At 36.3% G+C, this 22,214-nt stretch overlaps 1 protein-coding gene across 4 annotated transcripts in view; it reads left to right on the forward strand.

Moving 5' to 3' along the window:
- Window positions 1–22,214, forward strand: part of LOC106879043 (prolow-density lipoprotein receptor-related protein 1) — a 315,430-nt gene that overhangs the window by 242,372 nt on the left and 50,844 nt on the right. For all 4 annotated transcript variants that reach the window (XM_089340178.1, XM_089340176.1, XM_089340175.1 and 1 more), the window contains 12 exons: window positions 2,521–2,763; window positions 3,571–3,687; window positions 5,226–5,354; window positions 8,366–8,571; window positions 9,747–10,329; window positions 10,454–10,610; window positions 12,448–12,551; window positions 15,450–15,587; window positions 18,198–18,317; window positions 19,265–19,504; window positions 20,173–20,289; window positions 21,787–21,906. In XM_089340178.1, the coding sequence (XP_089196304.1) occupies window positions 2,521–2,763; window positions 3,571–3,687; window positions 5,226–5,354; window positions 8,366–8,571; window positions 9,747–10,329; window positions 10,454–10,610; window positions 12,448–12,551; window positions 15,450–15,587; window positions 18,198–18,317; window positions 19,265–19,504; window positions 20,173–20,289; window positions 21,787–21,906 (2,274 nt within the window). The remainder of the gene's footprint in view (window positions 1–2,520; window positions 2,764–3,570; window positions 3,688–5,225; window positions 5,355–8,365; window positions 8,572–9,746; window positions 10,330–10,453; window positions 10,611–12,447; window positions 12,552–15,449; window positions 15,588–18,197; window positions 18,318–19,264; window positions 19,505–20,172; window positions 20,290–21,786; window positions 21,907–22,214) is intronic.

The following is a 22,214-nucleotide window of genomic DNA, read 5'->3' on the forward strand; positions in this document are numbered from 1 at the left end:
CCATGCTGCCGATTAGGTCTTTTCTCTTAAATAACGACGTTGACTCGTTCCATCTGCTGAACATAAGAGTTCCGCGTTGACCGTTTGGTTCCATTCAAGCAATTCGTAATGGATAATCCCTTCCCAGTCCCACCATACGCACAACATTATTTTATGCAGATGAAGATCTTGTTTCACGTGCAGTGTCGCTTGTTTACCAGGGCTAAGCCATTCCTTACACTGCTTCATATTGATGTACAGGCACCATTTTTCATCGCCAGTAACAATTCAGTAAAGAAATCCTTGCTTGTGTGCATGAGTTGAGCAGTGACAAGCAAGCAAACCAGCAGATATTATGGCTCGTTGATTTTTGTTGTTGTCACTTAAAGCATGCGGAACCCATGCTGCATACTTCTGAACTTTTTCCATCGAGTGAAGGTGCTTCTCTGTAGCAGTGTGGGAGCATTCTGTTTTCTCTGCCAGTTCCCGTGTCGTTTGATGAGAATTTTTGTGTAAATGTTAGTTTAATCGCTCTTCATCAAACTCAACTGGACGGCCAGAATGAGGTGCGTCTTTGAGATCAAAATTTCCATTTTTGAACTTGGCATACCAATCACGAGCGGTTCTTTCAGCTATGGCACCCTCTCCATACACTGCACAAATGTCGCAAGCAGCTTTTGTGGCCTTAGAACTTTGATTAAAAGCAAAAAGAAGGTGTCAACAATGCTCATTTTTCTTAACTTGACATTCCATTTTAATGATCTGAAAATAAACAAAAATTAACTAAAATAACTAGCAAAAAACACAATAGATTCCAAAATGATTCAAAAATAGAATTCTCGAAAAAAATAGATTCCAAAATTTAAAAACGCAATAAATTCCAAAATTGAAAACATGGCGGGAACTTAGTTGCCAACCCAATAAATTGGAAATGAAATGGAAAAATACTTACTCCTTCAAAAAACTGGTACAAACATCAGTATTATGATCGTAATTATGATTCTAAGAATACTTTGTAGTTAATTATCTCATTCAGTTAACAAATAGATTATAATTTTTCCAAATTGTTCAATACAGTAATGGAAAAATATTTTCCTAAAAATCATAGGTATCATAAAATTTTTAACAAACACAAAATCCCTTTGGCTTATTCTAATAATAGAAATATTACACGAATAATAGCAGCTCACATTGAAAACATAATCTTGAAAATACAAAAAAAAATTATTCTGATCAGAGTGGGAAAGTGAATATCGAGAATAATAATAGCGATATAAACAATGTCAAACTGAATACAAAAACTCAAATAGAAAGAAACACTGCAAATATAACTATTGCAGGAAGGGAAACAACCTTATTTAATAAAATAAATTATATTGAATCCAATAAAGATTCCGCTAGAAAGAGAAGTAATGTAACATTATTATGTGAAAGTGTAAATGATAATTAAGAATTTAGGAAAAACAAATTTGGTTTTACCCCTAACAATCAAATTGATATGAAATCTGAGCAAAATATACAAAATAATCTCTGCAGCTGTTCAAATCAAAACTCGTGTTCTGTCAATAATAAACGCAAACCAAAAAAAAAGTGGTATATAGATATAAAGTTACATCAGAGAGAACTGACTACTTTTGCATCGATACAGCATCACTTACTTAAAAACAAAATGGCTAATCATTTAAATTCATTTAATGATAGAAATAAAAAAAATCCAAACAAGTCCATGTAAATTAATCTGGTCTATTAAAAAGATAGAAACAAGGACTATACTATCAACTGGGAATTAATCAGTACTGCTAAACCTTATAAACCAAGGACAAATATATGTGACCTCTGTGTAGAAGAATTTTACTAAATTTTTACACTAGGTTGTAATACAATAAAGAAAAATCTTTGCAATGTTTGCTTATGAAATGAACCCTTAAACAATGTAAATAAGTTATAAATAATCAAATGACCATAATATATTATATTAAAGAAAATATTTTTAATTAACTGACTCTATGAAACAAACAGATGATTAGCCAATCAATACTTGGAATTCAAAATAAAGTTCACATTGGAATTAACATTTAACACCATTTCATTCAACACAATACTAAAATTAACATAAAACTCTAAACCAATTCAATCTGAAAACATATTACAGTGAAGACACTGAAGAAACCACACTGGTATTATAGCAAAGTTGCAAATACAACAGCAATTAAACGATGTAGTGGAAACATATATAGGTCAATAATAAGTTGTATTTAAATCAAAATATAAATTAAAATTCATGAAATGCTACTTCATCATATTCCTTATTATCTATATATCATATATATATATATATATATATATATATATATATATATATATATGTATCTATACATATATATATATATATATATATCTGGTGATACAATATGAGGATGTTAGTTTTCAAGCGATATGCCATCATTGTAGCCCAACTGCCCTTCAGTGATATATAAAAGTTTTAAAAAATACTTCTTTCTCATAATATTTAATTTCTTTTGGCTTTTTTTATATTTCCAGCTTCCAGTGTCTGCACAGTGACAGAGTTTCAATGTTCAAACAATCAGTGTATTGATCTCCAGGATCGGTGTAATGGTGATTTTGACTGCCTTGATGGCACCGATGAAATGTCCTGCTATGCTGACAACATGTGTGACCCTGTGTTACACTTCACCTGCAACAACAACGTCTGCATTGATCGTGTCTTGTTCTGCGATGGACGGAATGACTGTGGAGATAATTCTGATGAACTTGAAAATTGTGGTTAGTGAAATAAATTGTAACGAAACCTTTGTGTGTGTATGTGTGTGTGTGTGTGTGTGTGTGTCTGCACCTATATGTGGATGTGTGTGTCTGAGTTTAAAAATTTATAAGTTCTTGATAGAGTCAAATGGTTTGGAAAAATTTTATGTATTAAAAATTATTTTAAAACAAAATTTGATAAACACCTGAACAGTATTTTTTTGCAAAGATTTATGTGTGGGTGTATACATATATATATGTATGTACGTATATATGTATGCACATATATATGTATGTATATATGTGTGTATGTATATATGTATGTACAATAAATATTAAATGAATTTATATAAAAATATTTATTTTACCAATAAATAAAAGAAAATAAACATTTAACAATATTACTGAAAATAAATGCAATACTTACCTTATTGAAGCTTTAGTTTATATATACATTCATTTTATTATTATTATTATTATTATTATTGTATTTTGACCTGAAGATTAGCTATATTTTTGAATAGAATTGATTTTTGATCAATTTATTTTGAATCGATTTGGTTTTTATTTTATTTTCTATTTGAAAATGTGGTTATGAAACACGTGTAGTTGTTTTATTATTTTAATATTTATTACTTTGTATTTTTATTATAAGTCTTTTTAGTGTATTTACTTATTAAATTTTTCTGACTTATGATGAAGTTAATGTTGAAATGGCTAAGAAATCAATACAAGTATTGAATCTTTCTATGAGTAAATGTTCCATAAATACTTGTGAACTTACTTTAAAATAATAACCTTCATTTAATATCTATTTGTCTTTTGAAGGTGTGAATCCGTGTGACCTACACAACCCATGTGAACATGACTGCATTCCAGTCTATTATGAGTACAGGTGTTCTTGTCGTGAAGGATACAAATTGTATAATAAGACTTTCTGTCGAGGTAATTCTGTAAATTCTTTGAATTGTTTCATTCTGTAGTATTGTTGTTTCATAATATTTATGTTGCACGTGTTGTGTATGATATTGTCATGTGACCTAATCTGATGGTCACATGATGAGGACTATCTAATGGGATTGACCTTTCTGTTACATGTAGTTTCTTCTTTTTCAAAATATCTTGGGTGCAACTGCAGTTTTACTTGATTATTTAGGTGGTTAAGACTAGTGAAAGTAAGGAGTTGCTTACTCCAATAGACACTTTGTCAGGGTTTATGTAGTAAACCTCTGGTAAGGAGTGTGTTTGCTTCCTAGTCACATGGTTTCAGGTTCAGTCCAACTTGGGCCCCCGGCTGACCAAAGCCTTATGAAGGGATTTGATAGAAGGAAGTAGAAGGAGCCTGTCATGTATGTCTCCTTGTTTTGATATCATGTGATTGTTATCAATGAATATCATTCATTTTCATCTGATCATAGAAAGCTGGCAGAATTAACAGCACATTGGGCTAAATGCTTAGCGGCACTTCATTTGTTTACGTTCTGAGTTCAAATTCCACTGAGGTCAACTTTACCATTCATCCTTACGGGTTTGATAAAATAAGTACCAGTTAAGGACTGGGGTCGATGTAATAGACTCACCCCATTCCCTGAACTTGCTGGCCTTGTGCCAAAATTTAAAACCATTACTACTACTACAACAACAACTACTACTACTACTACTCTGCTTAGATAGCAAGCTGGCAGAATCAGTAGCATACTAGGCAAAATGCTTAGCAGCAATTTGTCTGTCTTTACATTTTGAGTTCAAATTCCACTGAGGCCAACTTTGCCTTCTTTTCTTTTGGGGTCAGTAAAATAAGCATCAGTCAAGTACTTGGGTTGATATAATCAACTTAATCCCCTCCCCCGAAATTGCTGGCCTTGTGCCAAACTTTGAAAGCATTATTATTATTATTATTATTATTATTATTATTATTATTATTATTATTATTATTATTACTACTACTACTACTACTACTACTACTACTACTACTACTTAGGTGGTAAGCTGGCAGAATCGTTAGCATGCTAGACGAAACGCTTAGTGGCATTGCATATGTCTTTATACAATGTGAGTTCAAATTTTGCTAAGGTCAACTCTGCTTTTCATTCCTTTCAGGGTCAATAAAATAAAGTACCAGTTGAGCACTGGGGTCAATGTAATCAACCATCCTCTTTCATTCAAATTTCGGAGCTGGTGCCTAGAATAGAATGGACTATCATTATTATTAAAGTGGCAAACTGGTAGAATTGTTAGCATGCAGGACAAAATGTTTAGCAGTGTTTCTTTCAGTTTTACATTGTGAATTCAAAATTCTGCTGATGTTGACTTCACCTTTTATCCTTTCATGGTAGATAAAATAAATACCAGTTGAGCTCTAGGGTTGATTATATTGACATACCTCTTCCCCCAAAATAGGAAGGGTTATTGTTGTTGTCAAATTGTTGACTGATTTATTTTATTCCCTATTCCAATATTTGTTGTTATTGTTGGAATTTCAGATATTAATGAATGCGTGACCAGTTTTCCTTGTTCTCACAAGTGTGAAAACACAATCGGAGGTTACACCTGCTCCTGTGCTGAGGGTTACCGCCTGGAAAAAGACGGAAAATTCTGCAAAGTGGCTGAACGTAAGTTTAATCCAGCTTTTTTTTTTGTTTTGTTTTATTCATTGTGTTTTTGCATTTGAAGTCATGATGCTGGACTATTGAGTACATGGTTAAAAGTTCAAATTTTGCCTACTGTTATTGGCCTTGTACTTCTACTTGTTTTTTGACCCAATTGTCAAAAATGGCAAAAAAAAAGACCAAAATCTTCCATAGTTATTCTTTTAATCCCAAGTCAATCACGAACAAGCAGATAAAAACGTTCTAGTTGTGACCATCCCATCTTTTTTGTCTCAGACATACTGTGTTTATACATACACTATCTAGGTTCTAGATAAATTCCACCGTGAAAAATTCTACCAGGTATATTTCACCATAGGTAAATTCCACCATGGTATATTCCACAAAGGTAAATTCCACCCACTAATAATCACCATGGTCAGTTTTTCTAGACCATGGGTCAATACCTATGTTATTTAATTTGTCCATCTCTCAAGTCTGAAGGTGAGATAGAAAATAATCTTTATAATCTACTTGAATTGAGATGGGATCACTTTAATGTACTCCCTTGGAACAAGAATCTATGACAAAAAACTAATCACAAAATTTCAAAAATAATATAATTTGGGAAAAAGAAAGAAAAGATTAAATTTTAGCACACATTTCATTATAACAATAGGATAAAAAATAACAGCTATTACATTGTGAAGGAGAGTTAGGATAAGAAAGTTTGATTTATTTAAAAAAAATTTAAGACAAACTGTGTGCAATACTTCTTAAAAACTGCAGAGGGTTTTCATTTTGATATTCCTGAACTAGCTTCTTCAGTTATGCATTGATAATTTGATAAGTCTTTTTTGTTGTTGTTGAGTCTCCACGTCAAATGTGTGCAGTTTTTGTCTGGCTTAATCCTTCCTCAGATTTAAGGGCAGTGCATAGTTCCCACAAATTTGGATGTGTGGATGTTCGTGATGAGTGCAAAACGTTGTGGAACCCTTCTAAATAATGATTTGATAATGATAATAATAATGATGATGATAATTCCACCTTTGGTGAAATTTACCTGGTGGAATTTACCGGTCACCATTATCTAATGTATGTCCTTCCCATTTTTTTAAGACAGTAAGGTAATGTATATGAAGTGGATTTGGTTGCTATTCTAAACAGATCAAATTACCGTATAGAAGCTTTCTGTTAACTTGTCTGATTCATGTTGGAATCATTATCAACTGTGATATCCAATTCTTGGCGTGTTAGTGACCTTTCCAAGTTTTCTAGAGCTTTTATTTTTTTAATTTTATCAATAGTGATTCCTATCTGTTCTGACATCATAACATTGTGAGTCATCTCCCACAATATAGTATAACCACACACACACACACACACACACACAGCAGCCACTGCCAAATTCGTCATTTAATGTCTGTTTTCCATAGGAACTGGAAAGCTGGAGAGCTACACTAGGCTCTAGTCATTTGTTTTGGCTTGGTTTCTACAGCTGGGTGCTGTTCCTAATGCCAACCACTTTACAGAGTGTACTGGATACCTTTCATATGCCATCATCACTGGCAATGACTGTGATTCACTTAGCTTGATGTGTCTTCTCAACAAGAAACCAAAAGTCTTGGTCACTTGTCATTGTCTCCATGAGGCTGAACAACCAAAGATCATATTTCACCACCTTTTCCCACATCTTCCTGGGTCTACCCCTTTCACAGGTTCCTTCTGCAATTAGAGATTGGCAGTTCTTTATGCAGCTGTCTTCACCCATATCAATCACATGACCATACCAATGCATTCTTGCACACTACAACTGATACCTCCTATACCCAATTTTTCTTTTAAAACACTTACACTCTGTTGCACATGCACACTGACATTGCACATCCCATAGAGCATATAGGCTTCATTTCTTTCAAGCCTTCACATGTCCTCTGCAGTCACAGCCCATGTTTCATTGCCATGTGGCATGGCTGTTCGTATATAAGGACAGGCACACTTGTTTGGTTAAGTAGTTTGATATTCCAACCACAAGCGTTCAGGTTCAGACCCACTACAGGGCACCTTGAGCAAGTGTCTTCTACTACAGCCCTGGGCTGACCAAACCCTTGTGAATGGATATGGTAGATGGAAACTGAAAGAAGCCTAGTGAGAATGATTAGCAGGGGCTTCAAAGAGGAAAATAATGGTGATTCACACACACACACACACACACTCCAATGTATGATGTGAGTAGAAGTGAGTGGGGACAGGAATTAGAAGTGTGGGTAGGGGTTGCAAGAGAATAAGAGATGGGTAGAGATAGAGAGGGGGTACAGGTAGGCAGTAAGTTGAAAAAATTGGTTGAGGTTTCTGAAGAGTGGATGTAGGACAAGGGATTGGAGATGATCCATGTCATGTGAGTTGGAGAAGGTAGAGGGATGCAAAAGAGAGCCTGGCAGGAGAGCAACAGGGTAGTAATGAAGATACAGCTGATGGGTGGAGGGAGAAAAAGGTGATACATAGTTGGGTAGGCTGTTTCTTTTAATTTTTACATTTTACGTGTTTCAGCCATTAGACTGCGACCGTGCTGGGGCACCACCTTCAAGAACTTTTTGTCAAACTTTGTTTTGTTTTGTAAAGCCTGGTACTTATTTTATCAATCCTTTTTTCCTGAACCACTAAGTTATGGGGACATAAACATACCAACACCAGTTGTCAAGCAGTGGTGAGGAACAAAAACACACACACACATGTATATGACAGGCTTCTTTTAGTTTCCATCTACCAAATCCACTCAAGGCTTTGGTTGGCCCAAGTCTATAATAGAAGACACTTGCCCAAGGTGGCATGCAGTGGGACTGAACCTGAAACCAAGAGGTTGGGATGCAAGCTCCTTACCACACAACCATGCCTGAATGCAAACATTTGATTACTGTAAACAAATCATCTGTGTGGTTATTCAGCAAAAAGTTTCAGAACCCACATATGTTGTCTAATGGCAGAAGAGTCCATTATGTATGTATGCATGTAATATCTGTTTGTTGTTGTTTCAGCCCCTGAGCCAAAACTATTGGTTGCCAGTCAACATTACATCATTAAAACTGATTTCTCTGGAAGAAATATTGAAATGGTTGTCAACGATTTAAACCACGTGATTGCCCTTGACTATGATTGGGTTGACCAGTACATATACTGGTCCCATATTTCTGCCAGCAACAGCAAAATTTTCAGAACTCAAATGAATTCCTCAAATGTTCAGGTATGATCTACTAAAGCTTGTTCTGTATATCTCCAAATTGAAGGATTCAATTCTTCATACACTTCTCTTTCTCTCTCCCATTTTATCTCCCTGTCCTTCCTTTTGTATCTCCTTTACCCTGTTTCTCTCCCTCATATATCTTCCTCTTTTCCCTCCATCTGTACCCTCCCCCATCTATATCTCTCTCTCTCTCTGCCATTCTATCTTCCTGCATCTTCCTCTGAATCCCCTTCTTAATCCCACTCTATCTCCCTACTCTTCCCTCTATATCCTCTTTTGCCTCCTTCATCTCTCTCTGTACCCCCTCTCTCCCCCTTTCTCTCTACTATGCCTATAGGCATCAACAATCAGACCTCCATTCCCAAGTCTAAAGGTTCATAGTTTTTCCTGTGAAAGATACAACAGGGGGTTTCCAGCCTGTTGCCTTCTGCCACTTCATTTACAGTTTCCTAGTTTTCTGCTCTTCTAACCTTACACTTCAGTCTCAGAACCTATTTAACCCCTTAGGCGCACAAACTGATTCATATGACATCAAGGTCTGTCCACACACAAGAGTGAACTTGTGGGACATATGCCTAGGGATCAGCCTTCCACTGAGTCTTGTATAGTTTAGCTACAGGACCATCTTCTGCTATTGACCTATAACTAAGGACTTGGTAATAGTAGTTAACTCACATTTAACTCCCCATAAAACTCCTGAACTCTCAAGTTGGAGCCTCACCATCAGATGCAGCTTATCCTTGACTGAGACGTTTGTACATTTACCTGGACATGCCTTCAGTGTGGTATCCTAGGGTCACTGAGTGTCCAGGTGACCCAGTCAAACTTGTTCTCACCTATGTGGCAAGACCCATCTAAATGCTTTCTCTGCAGGCTTTACATTGTTCTTGATGACTCTTCTAGTCACTCCTGTAGTGCCTAAGGTTCCATAGAAATTTGTTCTTTTTATTTGTGGAGTTTTTTTACCATTAGAATTTTAGTCTAATTATTTTCAGTTTGTGTGTCATCTGCATGTTTACCTAGGAGCACAAATTTTAAACCTTTTTTTTTGGCACCTGACATTGCATGCTAAAAAAAAAAATCAGTGATAATGATGTTAATATGTACTTGCAGTATTGTATTATTTTTTTGTCACACATTTGAAAAGACTCTTGTACTTTGATTGTCTTCCAAAGGTTCTTCATGAAACTAACATAAAGGACCCTGATGGTATTGCAGTGGATTGGATAGGGCGTAATTTGTATTGGTGCGACCGTACAACACACACCATAGAAGTGTCTCAGTTGAATGGTAATCACCGGAAAGTACTTCTTCATAAAGGCCTGGACCATCCTCGTGCTATTGAAGTCTACCCTGCCAAGGGTTTGCTGTTCTATACCGACTGGGGCAGTTCCCCTCACATTGGACGAGTCAAGATGGATGGAACAAACCGTATAAAAATTATTGACCAAAATTTAATATGGCCAAATGCTCTGACCATTGACTATGTTACCAATAAGATTTTCTGGGCTGATGGGCGACTCAAATACATTGCTTTTGCAAATTTAGACGGTACCAACATAAAGAAAATAATCAAAGAGTACCTATCTCATGTTTTTGCCATAACTACTATTGAAGGCTTTATATTTTGGTCTGATTGGGGTACAGAAAATATTCATCGTGCCATGAAATTCTCTGGAGAAAACATCACCAACTTCTCTCATTTGCCCTCTCGACCCATGGACATTCAGGTGTTTCATCCTTTCCGACAACCTCAGTGTAAGTCAATGGCTTCCTTCTCATTATTTCATTTTATATAAAACAATGTGAATTAAATAAGCATTACACTTGACAAAATACTCTGAATGCTTATAGGTTTTAACATCAAGATTTTTTGTTTCAGTGGAAGAACCCAGCAAAAACCCTTGTTACAACAGCAGCTGTTCTCAGCTTTGCCTGCTTACTCCTGATTCACCACATGACATTGGACACACATGTACTTGTAGTGACGGATATTTGCTGGCAGGTGATAAAAAACAGTGCCTTCGAGAATGTGTAAGGTAAGGTTTCAATCTCTGATTCTCATGCTGTTAACCCCTCATCTCCTAGTGTAAAATTAACCATCTCAAAATTCATAGTCTTACAAGCTGTATGGTGACCTCACAAATGCTGGTGGCATGAAAAATAAGGCAGCCAGTACATGCTGTAAAGGGCATCCAGCTGTTGAAACTACACCAAAGCAGACATTGGAGCATGATGCAGTCCTTGGACATGTCAAACTGTCCAGCCCATGCCAGCATAGAACATGGGTTTTAAATGATGATGATGACCATCACCCCCACTACTCCTCCCTTCTCTGCCATTTCTATAATCATCATTCCCACAATCCACCCCTCCACTCTTTATTTTACTATGTTATTGTTTACTTCACTACCACCACCTCTCCTACACTCTGGCAAGAAAAATACTGATGCAATCAGCTTCCCCAAGTGTTGTTGTGTTGTTTAGCCCTTGGTCAGACTGATCCAGAAGGTTTATGTCCAAAGGCATTCCAGCTTCAACCATCCCATTTATTTTTCAGGTTTGGTTATCTAGGGCTACATTATTTATACTCTTTATGATTTGTGGGAAATTTGACTATTAGTAGTGATGGTAGTGGCAACAGTGCAGTATAATGGTCGGGGTGGCATTGTCGTTGTATAGTCCCAGCTCAACCTTGATCCAGCAGACATTATCAAAGACACTACAGCCATGATCACAGTCTTTTTTCTTTTAGGAATGAGGTTTTCTCTCTTACCTATTATTGGAGGTACAAGCACTTTCACACACATGTATATGCATAACAAGAACTTCTGCCTACCAAATTCAATCACAAGGCTTCAGTTGGCCCAAGGCTATAGCAGAAGATACTTGCTCAAGATGTCACACAGTGGAAGTGAACCTGAAACCATGTAATTGAGAAGCTTCCGAACCACACAGCCATGCCTGCGCTTACAAAATTGTGTGTGTGTGTGTGTTTGCAGCACTATTGTGTAGCAGGTTTTCTACAGCCAGATGCCCTTTCTGTTGCCAATCCCCACATGTTTCCAAGTGAGGTAAAGTGTTTAGGATTATGATAGCATGTTGCCGATCCTGTAAGGATACAAACCCCTCACTATTGTCTTCAGAATGGTAAAACACATTGGATAATATAGTGTTCAGAGCACTAATTCTTTACAAAAAAAGAAGACATGGGATGCTTACAGTTGGCACATTTTTTTGTTTGGTTAGCACTGAGTCTGGATCTGACAACAACACTAATGAAATTGTTAAACATTTCTCTTATAAATTAGAATATGATTTTGAATATAAATTTTTTTCTATCATAAGCACAAGGCTGGGAATGTGGCAGGAGGAAATGAATTAATCATATTGACATCAGTGCTTCACTGGTACTTATTTTATTGGCCTGGAAAGAACAAAAACAAAATCAATCTCAGTGGCATTTGAACTCAGAACATAAAGCCAGAAGAAATACAGCTACACATTCCATCTCGTGTACTAACCAATTCTGCCAGCTCACTACATTATCATCATCACCATCATCATTTTCATTATCATCATTTAATGTCTGTTTTCCATGCTGGCATGGGATGGACAGTTTGACAGGAGTTGGCCAGCTGAAGAAATGCCCAGGCTTCATGTCGATTTTCACATGGTTCCTACAACTGCATGCCCATCCTAACGTCAACCACTTTATAGACTGTACTGGGTGTGTTTTACATGGCACCAGCTTGCAAAGTTTGGATCGCTCAGCTGAAAAGAAATGTTGGGGACACTTAGAATATAAATTAGAATATAATTTGTCATAAATTAGAACTTACAATTTATTGTTTTTTATCAATGCTACCATTTCAGCCATGAAATCAGTTGTAAATCTGAACACCAGTGCATACCGTTCTGGTGGAAATGTGATGGACATGCAGATTGTGAAGATGGGTCTGATGAGTTGGATGACTGTAGTAAGTGACTCTCTTCTTTCTTCTTTGTCCCCAAATTCATTTTCTAGATACAGGCAGTGCCATATGCTTGCAGTCAGCTACAAAATCTTGTGAGATATTCTGATGTGTTGTATGATCTTTGCAAACAAAAAGAGGCTTGCAACTGTGCCTGGGCTGTTTTGTTGTTTAATACTCTAGGCTGGAAATTGGTGAAGATTGGTAATAGAAAGAGCAACCTGCCATAGAAAATCTGCCCTAATGAATTCCATGAAACCCATGCAAGCATAAAGAATTGGAAACTAAATTTTTTTTTCTACCTCTAAGTGGGGTAAGGGCAATGCCCTTGGCCCTTAAATTTTTAGGGTGTTTTAGGCAGGTGTGAGGAAGAGTGGAAATTGGCCTCAGAACAGAGACTTGACCTGAATTCTCCCACATGAAATCTTTTAACCCTTTAGCATTTAAACTAGCTGTATCTAGACCAGTTCTTCTTCTTGTTTTATGTTCAAATCAGCCAGATTTAACTTCTCAAACCCTACAATGTCATTCTAAAAATAATCAATTACATCAATATCTCAAAGCTACAATATAATGCATGATTACTTCAGAGAGTAAATAAATAAGCAATACACTGAGTAATCTGAATGCTAAAGGGTTAAAGCACCCAAGGACCAAATATTTGTGTTAAACCTGATGACAGATGTTAAGTCTACATGGGGATATATATGATTTATGTGTTTGATTAATGAGTAGAGACACATAAACTCCATCCAGACAGACAAATCTCTCTGGGTAAATAAAATTTCTAAAACTTCCTTTGATGTGAGCGTCTTCATTCAGTAATCTGAGTCTGAATGAGCCCAGTATCTGTTAGAAGCCTGTAAAACTTAGTCACATGGAACCAAATTAAAGTGTTTTAATAATAATGATAATAACAATGATAATCTTTTCTACTATATGCACAAGGCTTGAAATTTGGGGGGAGGGGATAGTGGATTACATCGAGCCCAGTTCTCATCTGGCACTTATTTTATCGACCCCAAAAGGATGAAAGGCAAAGTGGACCTCGGTGGAATTTGAACTCAGAACATAAAGATGGGCAAAATACTGCTAAGTGTTTTGCCTGGCATGCTAATAATGATTCTGCCAGCTCTCCACTTTAATAATAATAATAATATATGCAACAAGTTTTTCAGAGTTTTTGTCTACTAAATCTAGTCACAAGAATTTGGTTGGCTCAAGACCATAATAGGAAACAGTTGCTCATGGTGCCACACTAGGAATGAACCCGAAACCTCATGGTTGGAAAGCAAACTTCTTGACCACACACCTATGCCTGTGCCTCACAGACACACAATAGTCGTAATGGCTACATCTGGTACAGGCCAGAGATTTGCAAACCCATTGCCCTACATCTACTACAATACACATATAAGCATACGTGTGTGTGTATTCTTGTATAGATGTAAGATTGGATTGATGACTCACTGGAGGTCAGTGATCTCTTTGGTCATACCAACTGTAGCCATTATACCTTGTGGGTGTGCGGTCAAGAAGTTTGCTTCTCACCATATGGCTTCCAGTTCATTCTCATTGTGTGGCAACTTGAGCAACTGTTTCCTACTGTAACTCTGGGCCAAACAAATTCTTGTGATTAGATTTAGTAAACAGAAACTGAGGGAAACCCATTCCATATATATATATATGTATTATTATTATTATTATTATTATTATTTAAAACAGTTTGATTCAACTCCATGCAACTTAAAGTTTTGCAGGCTTCTAAGAGAAACCTGGCTCATTCAGGCTCAGATTACTAAATGGAGAAATACAGGAAGTTCAAGATGGCTACTGGAAAATGGATAAATCTATGTATATATATATATATATATATATATATATATATATATATATATAGGTATAGATAAATCTCTCTCTCTCTCTCTCTCTCTCTCTCTCTCTCTCTCTCTATATATATATATATATATATATATATATATATATATATATATATATATATATATATATATATATATATATATATACATATATATATATATATATTTGAGGCATTATGTCATGCTTGAGAAGAAGACCCATCAAGCCAAGCAAGATCGCAGTCATGGCAGATATCAGTGTCACATAAAAGCACCCATTACACTTGGCATTAGGAAGGGCATCCAGCTATAGGGGAGAAAAAACCATGCCAAATCAGACTGGAGTCTGGTGCAGCCTTCCAGTGTGCCAACCAAGTCAAACCATCCAACCCATGCCAGCACAGACAACAAATGTTAAATGATGATGATGATGATTTTATATATACATATATATAAATATATATATATATATATATATATATATAATATATATATATATCTATATATATAGGGAGAATTCCCCAAAAAAAAACAACAGACGAAGACAGGTGGTGTAGAAAACAAATAGATGTCTTTAATGTTTTTTTAACGTTTTGAGCCTACGCTCTTCCACAGAAAGGAACACAAAGAAACAAGGAGAGAAAAAAAATGTGTGTAGTGGTTAGCAATCTATCATGGCGAATATATATATATATATATATATATATATATATATATGTATATATATATATACCTTGGCATCATATGATTGTTGTAAATGTGCGTCACTGTCATAGCAGTGTCATTCAATTCCAATATTCTGCAAGAATATGTCTGTTCATGGTGAGGAAAGTGTTTGTTGCCTTACTTGGAAATAGGTGAGAGTTGACAACAGGAAAGGCATTAGAAAAAAATCTTCTTCAGTAAACTCTGTCCAGTACTTGCAAGCATAGAAAAATGAACATTAAAACATTGATATTAGTGTGTGTGTGTGTTTTTGAATGTATGTTTGTACTGTGGATATATTCAATACTTTAAAATCTAATTTTGTTGATTTTTTTTTCAGCTAATCATCCTTTCTACTGTAACCAATCTGGAATGTTCCAGTGCAAAAATGCCCAGGGCCCCGAGGACTGCATCTATCCTTTGATGTTTTGTGATGGTAACATTGACTGTCTCGATCAGTCAGATGAGTCTCTATGTGGTGAGTTATTGTCAATGTTGTTGTTGTTGTTTTATCAAGGTCCATGGATTGGCAGGATTAGTAGATCACCAGACTGCATTCTGAGTTTAAATTTCATTGAAATCAATAAAATAAAGTACCAGTAATTAGCAGTTCCAACTAATCTCCTCCCTCAAATCTACTGGTCTGGTACTTAAATCAGAAACAAATATTATTATTAAGGCGGCAAGCTGATAGAATCGTTTCCACACTGGGCAAAATATTTCGAGTTCAGATTCCACCAAGGTCAGCTTTTCCTTTACATCATTTCGGGATTAATAAAATAAGTACCAATTGAATACTGGGGTTGATGTAATCGACTTGCCACTCTCCCGAAATTACTGGCCTTGTGCCAAAATTTGAAGCCATTATTATTGTTATGTTTGGATAGCAAGCTGGGAGAATTGTTATCATGCCATGCCAAGCAAAATACTTTTAGCCTTATGTTCTGGGTAGCCCATCCCACTCAAATGCTCCTTGAATAAAGGTTGTTTAAGGATGTTGAATGAAACACCATGTTTCCAAAGGGGAATTATCCAAACTCAAAGAATTCTTTTCAACACATGACTATGATGCTCCCCCACTACTTCTGCTCATGATCAGAGATGCACATATCGTCAGCCACTAAAGGAGATGCTCAACTGGTTATGGTCAAACAACTGACAAGCAAATTTGTGGTATTGAGCAGAATATTTGCTGTAGCCCATCTTTTATGCCAAGGCAAAACAATGTACATGATAATACTTCCATTCAGTTAAGATCAGAAGCCATGAGAACCACTGCCTGTTACTGCATCAGGGCATTTATTATTATTATTATTATTATTATTATTATTATGATTCATATACACTCAACAGTTTGGACAGTTGGAAAAGAAAAGAATCCTAACATCGGGCTACAAGTATCCTTAGATGTCAAAAACCCTCCTAAGTATCCTGGCTGTTTTCTGTAGCTGTACTAAACTGGGTTTTATGTGTATTTCTTCTACCCATCTATTCAGATCTTTAGGGATAGTTCTCAATGCACTTATAACTACTGGGATACATTTTATCCACACTTTCCATAGTCTCTGTAATTCAATAGTTTGGTCTTGGTACTTTGCTATTTTTTCCTATACCTCACACATTAATTTTTTCATCATTTGCGACTGTAAAGTCAATTATTTGACACTTTCTATTCTCTTTATCTATTACTATCGAATCAGGCCTTCTAGCTTCTATTACTCTGTCAGTCTGAATGTTAAAGTCCCACATCTTGTATTTCTTACTTTCTAGTACTTTACTAGGTTCATGTTCATACCATTTATCAGTGTGTTCAAATCCTAGCTTTCTACATAGCTCCCAGTGGATTGCTCTCCCTAGATTGTCATGTCTTTTCTTGTGTTCTTTCTGTGCCAGCTTGCTACATTCATTTACTATATGAATAACACTTTCCACTTTTGATTTGCATAATCTACATTGGGAATCTACTTGATTTTTGTCTATCTTGGCCTTTATCCAATTAGTCCTTAATGCTTGATCGTGTGCAGCTACTAAAAACTTTCTGTCTTCCTCTTCAGCTTTCCTTTCTGCAGCCATAACCATGTTTCACTACTACTACTTGCTGAAACTATCTTTGGGAATCCACCATGCAATGCCTTTTCCTGCCAGTCAGATAATTTCTGTTCTTTTTTCTGGTTTTTAACTTCATTTGGTGTTTTGGTTTCTCTATGTCTTACTGTAACTAGCAGCTTTTAAAAAGACATTCTTTACTATTACCTACATAGGAATCTATATCTACTCTAGCTAACTCCACACAGTCTTCTACTGATATTAACCCTCTTCCACCTTCCTTGCTAGGTAGGGATAATCTTGCTACCCCTGCCCTTGGGTGGAGTCCTCCATTCATATTGAATTCCTTCTTAGTTCTTCTGTCTAACTTTGTTAATTCAGTTTTTGTCCCATCTACAAAAGCTGCTGAGTATCTAAGTAATGATACTGCCCAAGTATTTACAACCTTCACTAGATTCAGACCATTTAGCTTTGACTTCATTAGCTTCCTCACCCTTCTGTTGTACTCCTCAATTTTCGTTTTCATTTCTGTAGTTAGTACTCTTGTCAGATTCTAATACTCCTAGATACTTATAAATCTCTCCTCATTTCAATGATTTTAATGTCTGACCATCTGGTAATTGGATGCCTTCACCTGTCCCCTTCTCATAACTAATATTGCACACTGGACAGCTACACAGAAACTGGCAAGGCTAGGTCCCACACCAGATTCCAAAGTTTGTTTTGGCTTGGTTTCTACAACTCAATGCCCTTCCTAACACCAACCACTTTACAGGGTGTACCGGATAGTTTTGTGTGGCACCAGCACCCATACCAGTGCTTTTTACATGGCACCTTGGCTTAAGGCTTGGTCCTCCATCATCTCTTGTAAGGCTCAGCATTTTGAGATCAGCCTTCAATACTTTGTTCTTTGTCTTCCTGGGTCTCCCTCATCTACAAATTCCCTCCATTTTTTTTTTTTTTTTTTTTTTTTTACTGGTGACGGCAGTGGTAATGATGATGAATTACCTGTTGTTATTTGTCATTCTCCAATCTATTTCAGATTCCTACCAATGTCAAGCAAATCAGTTCAAGTGTTCTACAAGCCTGAAATGTATCCCAAAACACCTTGCCTGTGACAAAAAATTCCATTGTTTGTCTGGAGAGGATGAAAGGAACTGTAGTAAGTATTTAAAATATAAATTCATAATTTATTTTCTTTTTGTTATTTATTTCTCCCAAGGCAACAAACTGCCAGAATCATTGTCGAACCAGGCAAAAATGCTTAGCGGTATTTCATTTTTCTTTATGTTCTGAGTTCAGATTGTTGCTGGGATCAACTTTGCCTTTCCTCCTTTCAGGTTCACTGAAATAATTACCAGTCGAACACTGGGATCAATGTAATCGACTTACCTCCTCCCCCAAACTTGCTGGTCTTGTGCCATTATTTACTCTCTCTCTCACCTACCAAGGGACCTTTCATTAACTGCTTTTTCTAATCTTCTACAGAACATTGTCCATCTAGAATTTTCCATACTCATGGTTTTTACTTAACAGCCATCAGTTTGTAGCTTTTTAAGAGAAAAACATTACCCACCTCAATCTTGCTGCACTTATAGTGTCTTCTGAAAGCTACAGGCTTTGTACTCCATCCCCACTCTCCTTCAGACCAAATCATCCTTTCACTTTTCCTACATACCATTATCCATCCAAGCTAGAAGTATCTGACTAAATCTTAAAGTTGGGGCATTCACCAAATACCCCAACTTTTACACCTTTAGGTTTTTGTGTCAACCTCCAGACTTCATCATCATTGTTGCTGGACCAGTTTTCTTCAGTGGTTCTTGCTCAAAAGGTGCATCTGTTGTTTTGGTCATGTAACACTGTCTACACAATAAACTAACCTGCAATGCTGTTGTGCCAGAGCCCTTCATGGGATGATGTAAACAGCATGGTGGACAACAGATGGAAACCTAGATTAAAACAGTCAAGTTGCATCTCAAATTCATATCTAGTCCTCATTTTGTTGGTCAACACTGCTGGATTAAATTATAATGCTCTTTTGTAAGATTCTGTTCAGGTGAAACACCTCTACTGACCTAATTACTTCTTCTTGATTCCCTTTAATTGACATCGAATGTAAACCGAATGAATTCAAATGTTGGAACAACAACTGCATCCCAAGCGTGAATAGATGTGATGGTGATAACGATTGCCGTGACTTCTCCGATGAAATCAACTGCCACAATCATACATGTCCGGAGAATTTCTTTCAATGTAATATTTCCAAGAAATGCATCCAAAGTAATTGGGTATGTGATCTCCACCCAGACTGTGGTGAGAATGATAATACAGACGAGGTGGACTGTGGTAAGTATTTCACTGTCTCACTTTCTTAATAAGAACCTGTTGTTGTTGTTATTGTGGTGGTGGTTGTTGTTATGGTTGTTACTGAGGCATCTCCCCATCCCCCATTTTTTTAACCTATGACAATGTTTTTTTATCAGGCAACTAGGTTGCACTGACAGTAATTATCTTGGCTGAGATCAGCAATTAATGCACGACAACAGTTTGGTATATATGTACATCAACTGCTTTAAAGCATGCAATGTTTATTTATGTAAACTGTCATCACTGTGAGGACCGTAAATTCAACGAAACTGGCATAGCTTGATGTAACTGGAAATTCCATGAAGGACCAGAAGAATTTGCTGAATGTGTACGAACTTAATAGGAAGTTATAATGGAAATGCTGTTTTTATACTATTATGGTGATGAAGTCTCAAACTGAGTTGGAAATATTTACATGAAGAGTCTAACAAACCTATCAGATGCCTTGAAATTTGCATATTAATTCCGTGAGTGATTTTTATATCAACTGTACACAAACAGATACAAAACCGCAGCAGATAGGACTGTGTATATTTTCTTCATCTGATTGAAAGCAAGTACTCAGCGCACGTAAATTTACGTCAACTGATGTTATGGGGTTAGATGTTATTTTTATTATTTACTTTTTTCTTCTAAATTCTTCTCAGCTGAAACCTCTTGTGAAGCTGGACTTTTCTGGTGCCATGACAGAAACTGTATTTCCCAGAAGTGGGTCTGTGATGGTGAAGAAGACTGTACTAATGGAATAGATGAAACAGACTGTTGTAAGTTTCTCTCTCTCTCACTTTTTTTGTTGTTGTTACTTATCCTTCTTGATTGTATATGCACACCCCCATTTTTTTTTGATTTCATATTTGTCAAGTGTAGGTGAGTACTGGGGCAGAGTGGCTTTTTTTTCAGGCATTCAGTAGGCTGAGAACCCTTAAAGCTATAAGATAGTCAATGACTGATAAACATTTACCATTAAACACAGGCACACAGCTATGTATTGAGCTGGATTTATGTGTAGGGTAACATGAGCCATGACCTGGGTTTCCCCAAGCATTGGTCCCCTTCAACTCAGAGAAGTTTGGAGTTAAATAAAAAAGAACAAATATTTACAGCAATCAAATAATAATTTGTAATTTTTATTTTCTTTTATCTTTTACCTGTTTCAGTCGTTAGCCTTCAGCCATGTTGGTGCACTGCCTTGAAGAAGTTTTAGTCGAATATATTGGTCTCGGAACTTATATTTTTAAAGCTTGGTGCTTATTCTATTGGTCTCTTTAGCCAAACCACTAAGTTACAGGGACATAAACGCACCAGTACTTGTTGCTAAGCAATGGTGGGGAACAAACACAGAGCCAAAGACACACACACACACACATGTAAATATGTACATACATATATACATACATACATATGACGGTCTTCTTACAGTTTCTGTCTACAAAATCTACTCATAAGGCTTTGGTCAGCTGAGACTATTGTAGAAGACACTTGCCCAAGGTGATACACAGTGGGACTGAACCTGGAACCATGTGACTGGGAAGCAAACTTCTTACTGTTTAATCTTTTTCTAATCTAATGGAGTTGTTTTAGAATTATGGAGCCCTCTTTTGATTTATTTGTGCTGTTTTAGATTTAAAAACCCATTAAATTGTCCCTCAGATTCTACCAAGGCTCTTTTAAGTTTTGAGGCCCTCTTATCTTATGTTTTGAATTAAACAAGATCATAGAGGTGTCCATATAAGATTTTTGGAGGTCCACACAAGCAAAATAGTAAATTGGGTCCCTGGAGAAATGTTATTTTGGATGTATTTATTGCAAGAAACAGCTTGGTTTCTTTCTCCAACATTTTATATAGTTTGACCTTCACAAGTGAATGAGTGAATAACAAAATAGGGATCAAATGGCAATGGGTGTCCACCACAATAAGATAGTAATCAAAGGGGCTTATAGACAAACAATGGTTAAGAATCTGTGTTAAATGATGATGAAGAGGAGCAAGACAGTTTCCCAAACATGTCTAAGGAGGGCTGTAATCTGAAAAACTAACTCAGACCATGACAATTCTTCCAGCCTGTGCCAACAAGGAGAGGGCATAAAATGGTGATGGTGGTGGTAGTGGTTGTGATTGATTGATTAGTTGATTGACTGATTGATTGACAAACAAAATATAGTCAGTCATCAGTATTTTTTTTTTTTTTTTTTTCTGCCTAAAATGAAAGCCAATTTTTCCAATGTATAAATTTCTTCTGTCTGTCTGTCTCTCTTTCTAGTTAACAATTGTCCAAATAATCTCTTCCGATGCAACAATGGCAAGTGCATAAGTCAAAGTTTTGTGTGTGATGGTATATCACACTGCAACGACAGCAGTGATGAGGCTCAATGTACATCCCGTAAGTATATCCTCTCCTCATCTTATTCTTTGTCTCTTTCCTTGTCTTAAATCCTAAAGAGGTCAACTTTGCTTTTCCTTGTTTCAGGGTTTATAAAATAAAGTACCAGTCAAATACTGGGGTGGTGGGTTCAGTTTAATTGGTTAACCGCCACATCATTATTTAACGTTCATTTTCCATGCTGGCATGAGTTGGATGGTTTGAAAGGAACTAGTAAGACCAGGGTCCACACCAGACTCCATTGTCCGTTCTGGCATGGTTTCTACAGCTGGATGCCCTTCCTAATGCCAACTACTTTACAGAGTGTA

This window comes from Octopus bimaculoides, chromosome 23 (genome assembly GCF_046866305.1).
Source record: "Octopus bimaculoides isolate indiv1 chromosome 23, ASM4686630v1, whole genome shotgun sequence".
NCBI lineage: Eukaryota > Metazoa > Mollusca > Cephalopoda > Octopoda > Octopodidae > Octopus > Octopus bimaculoides.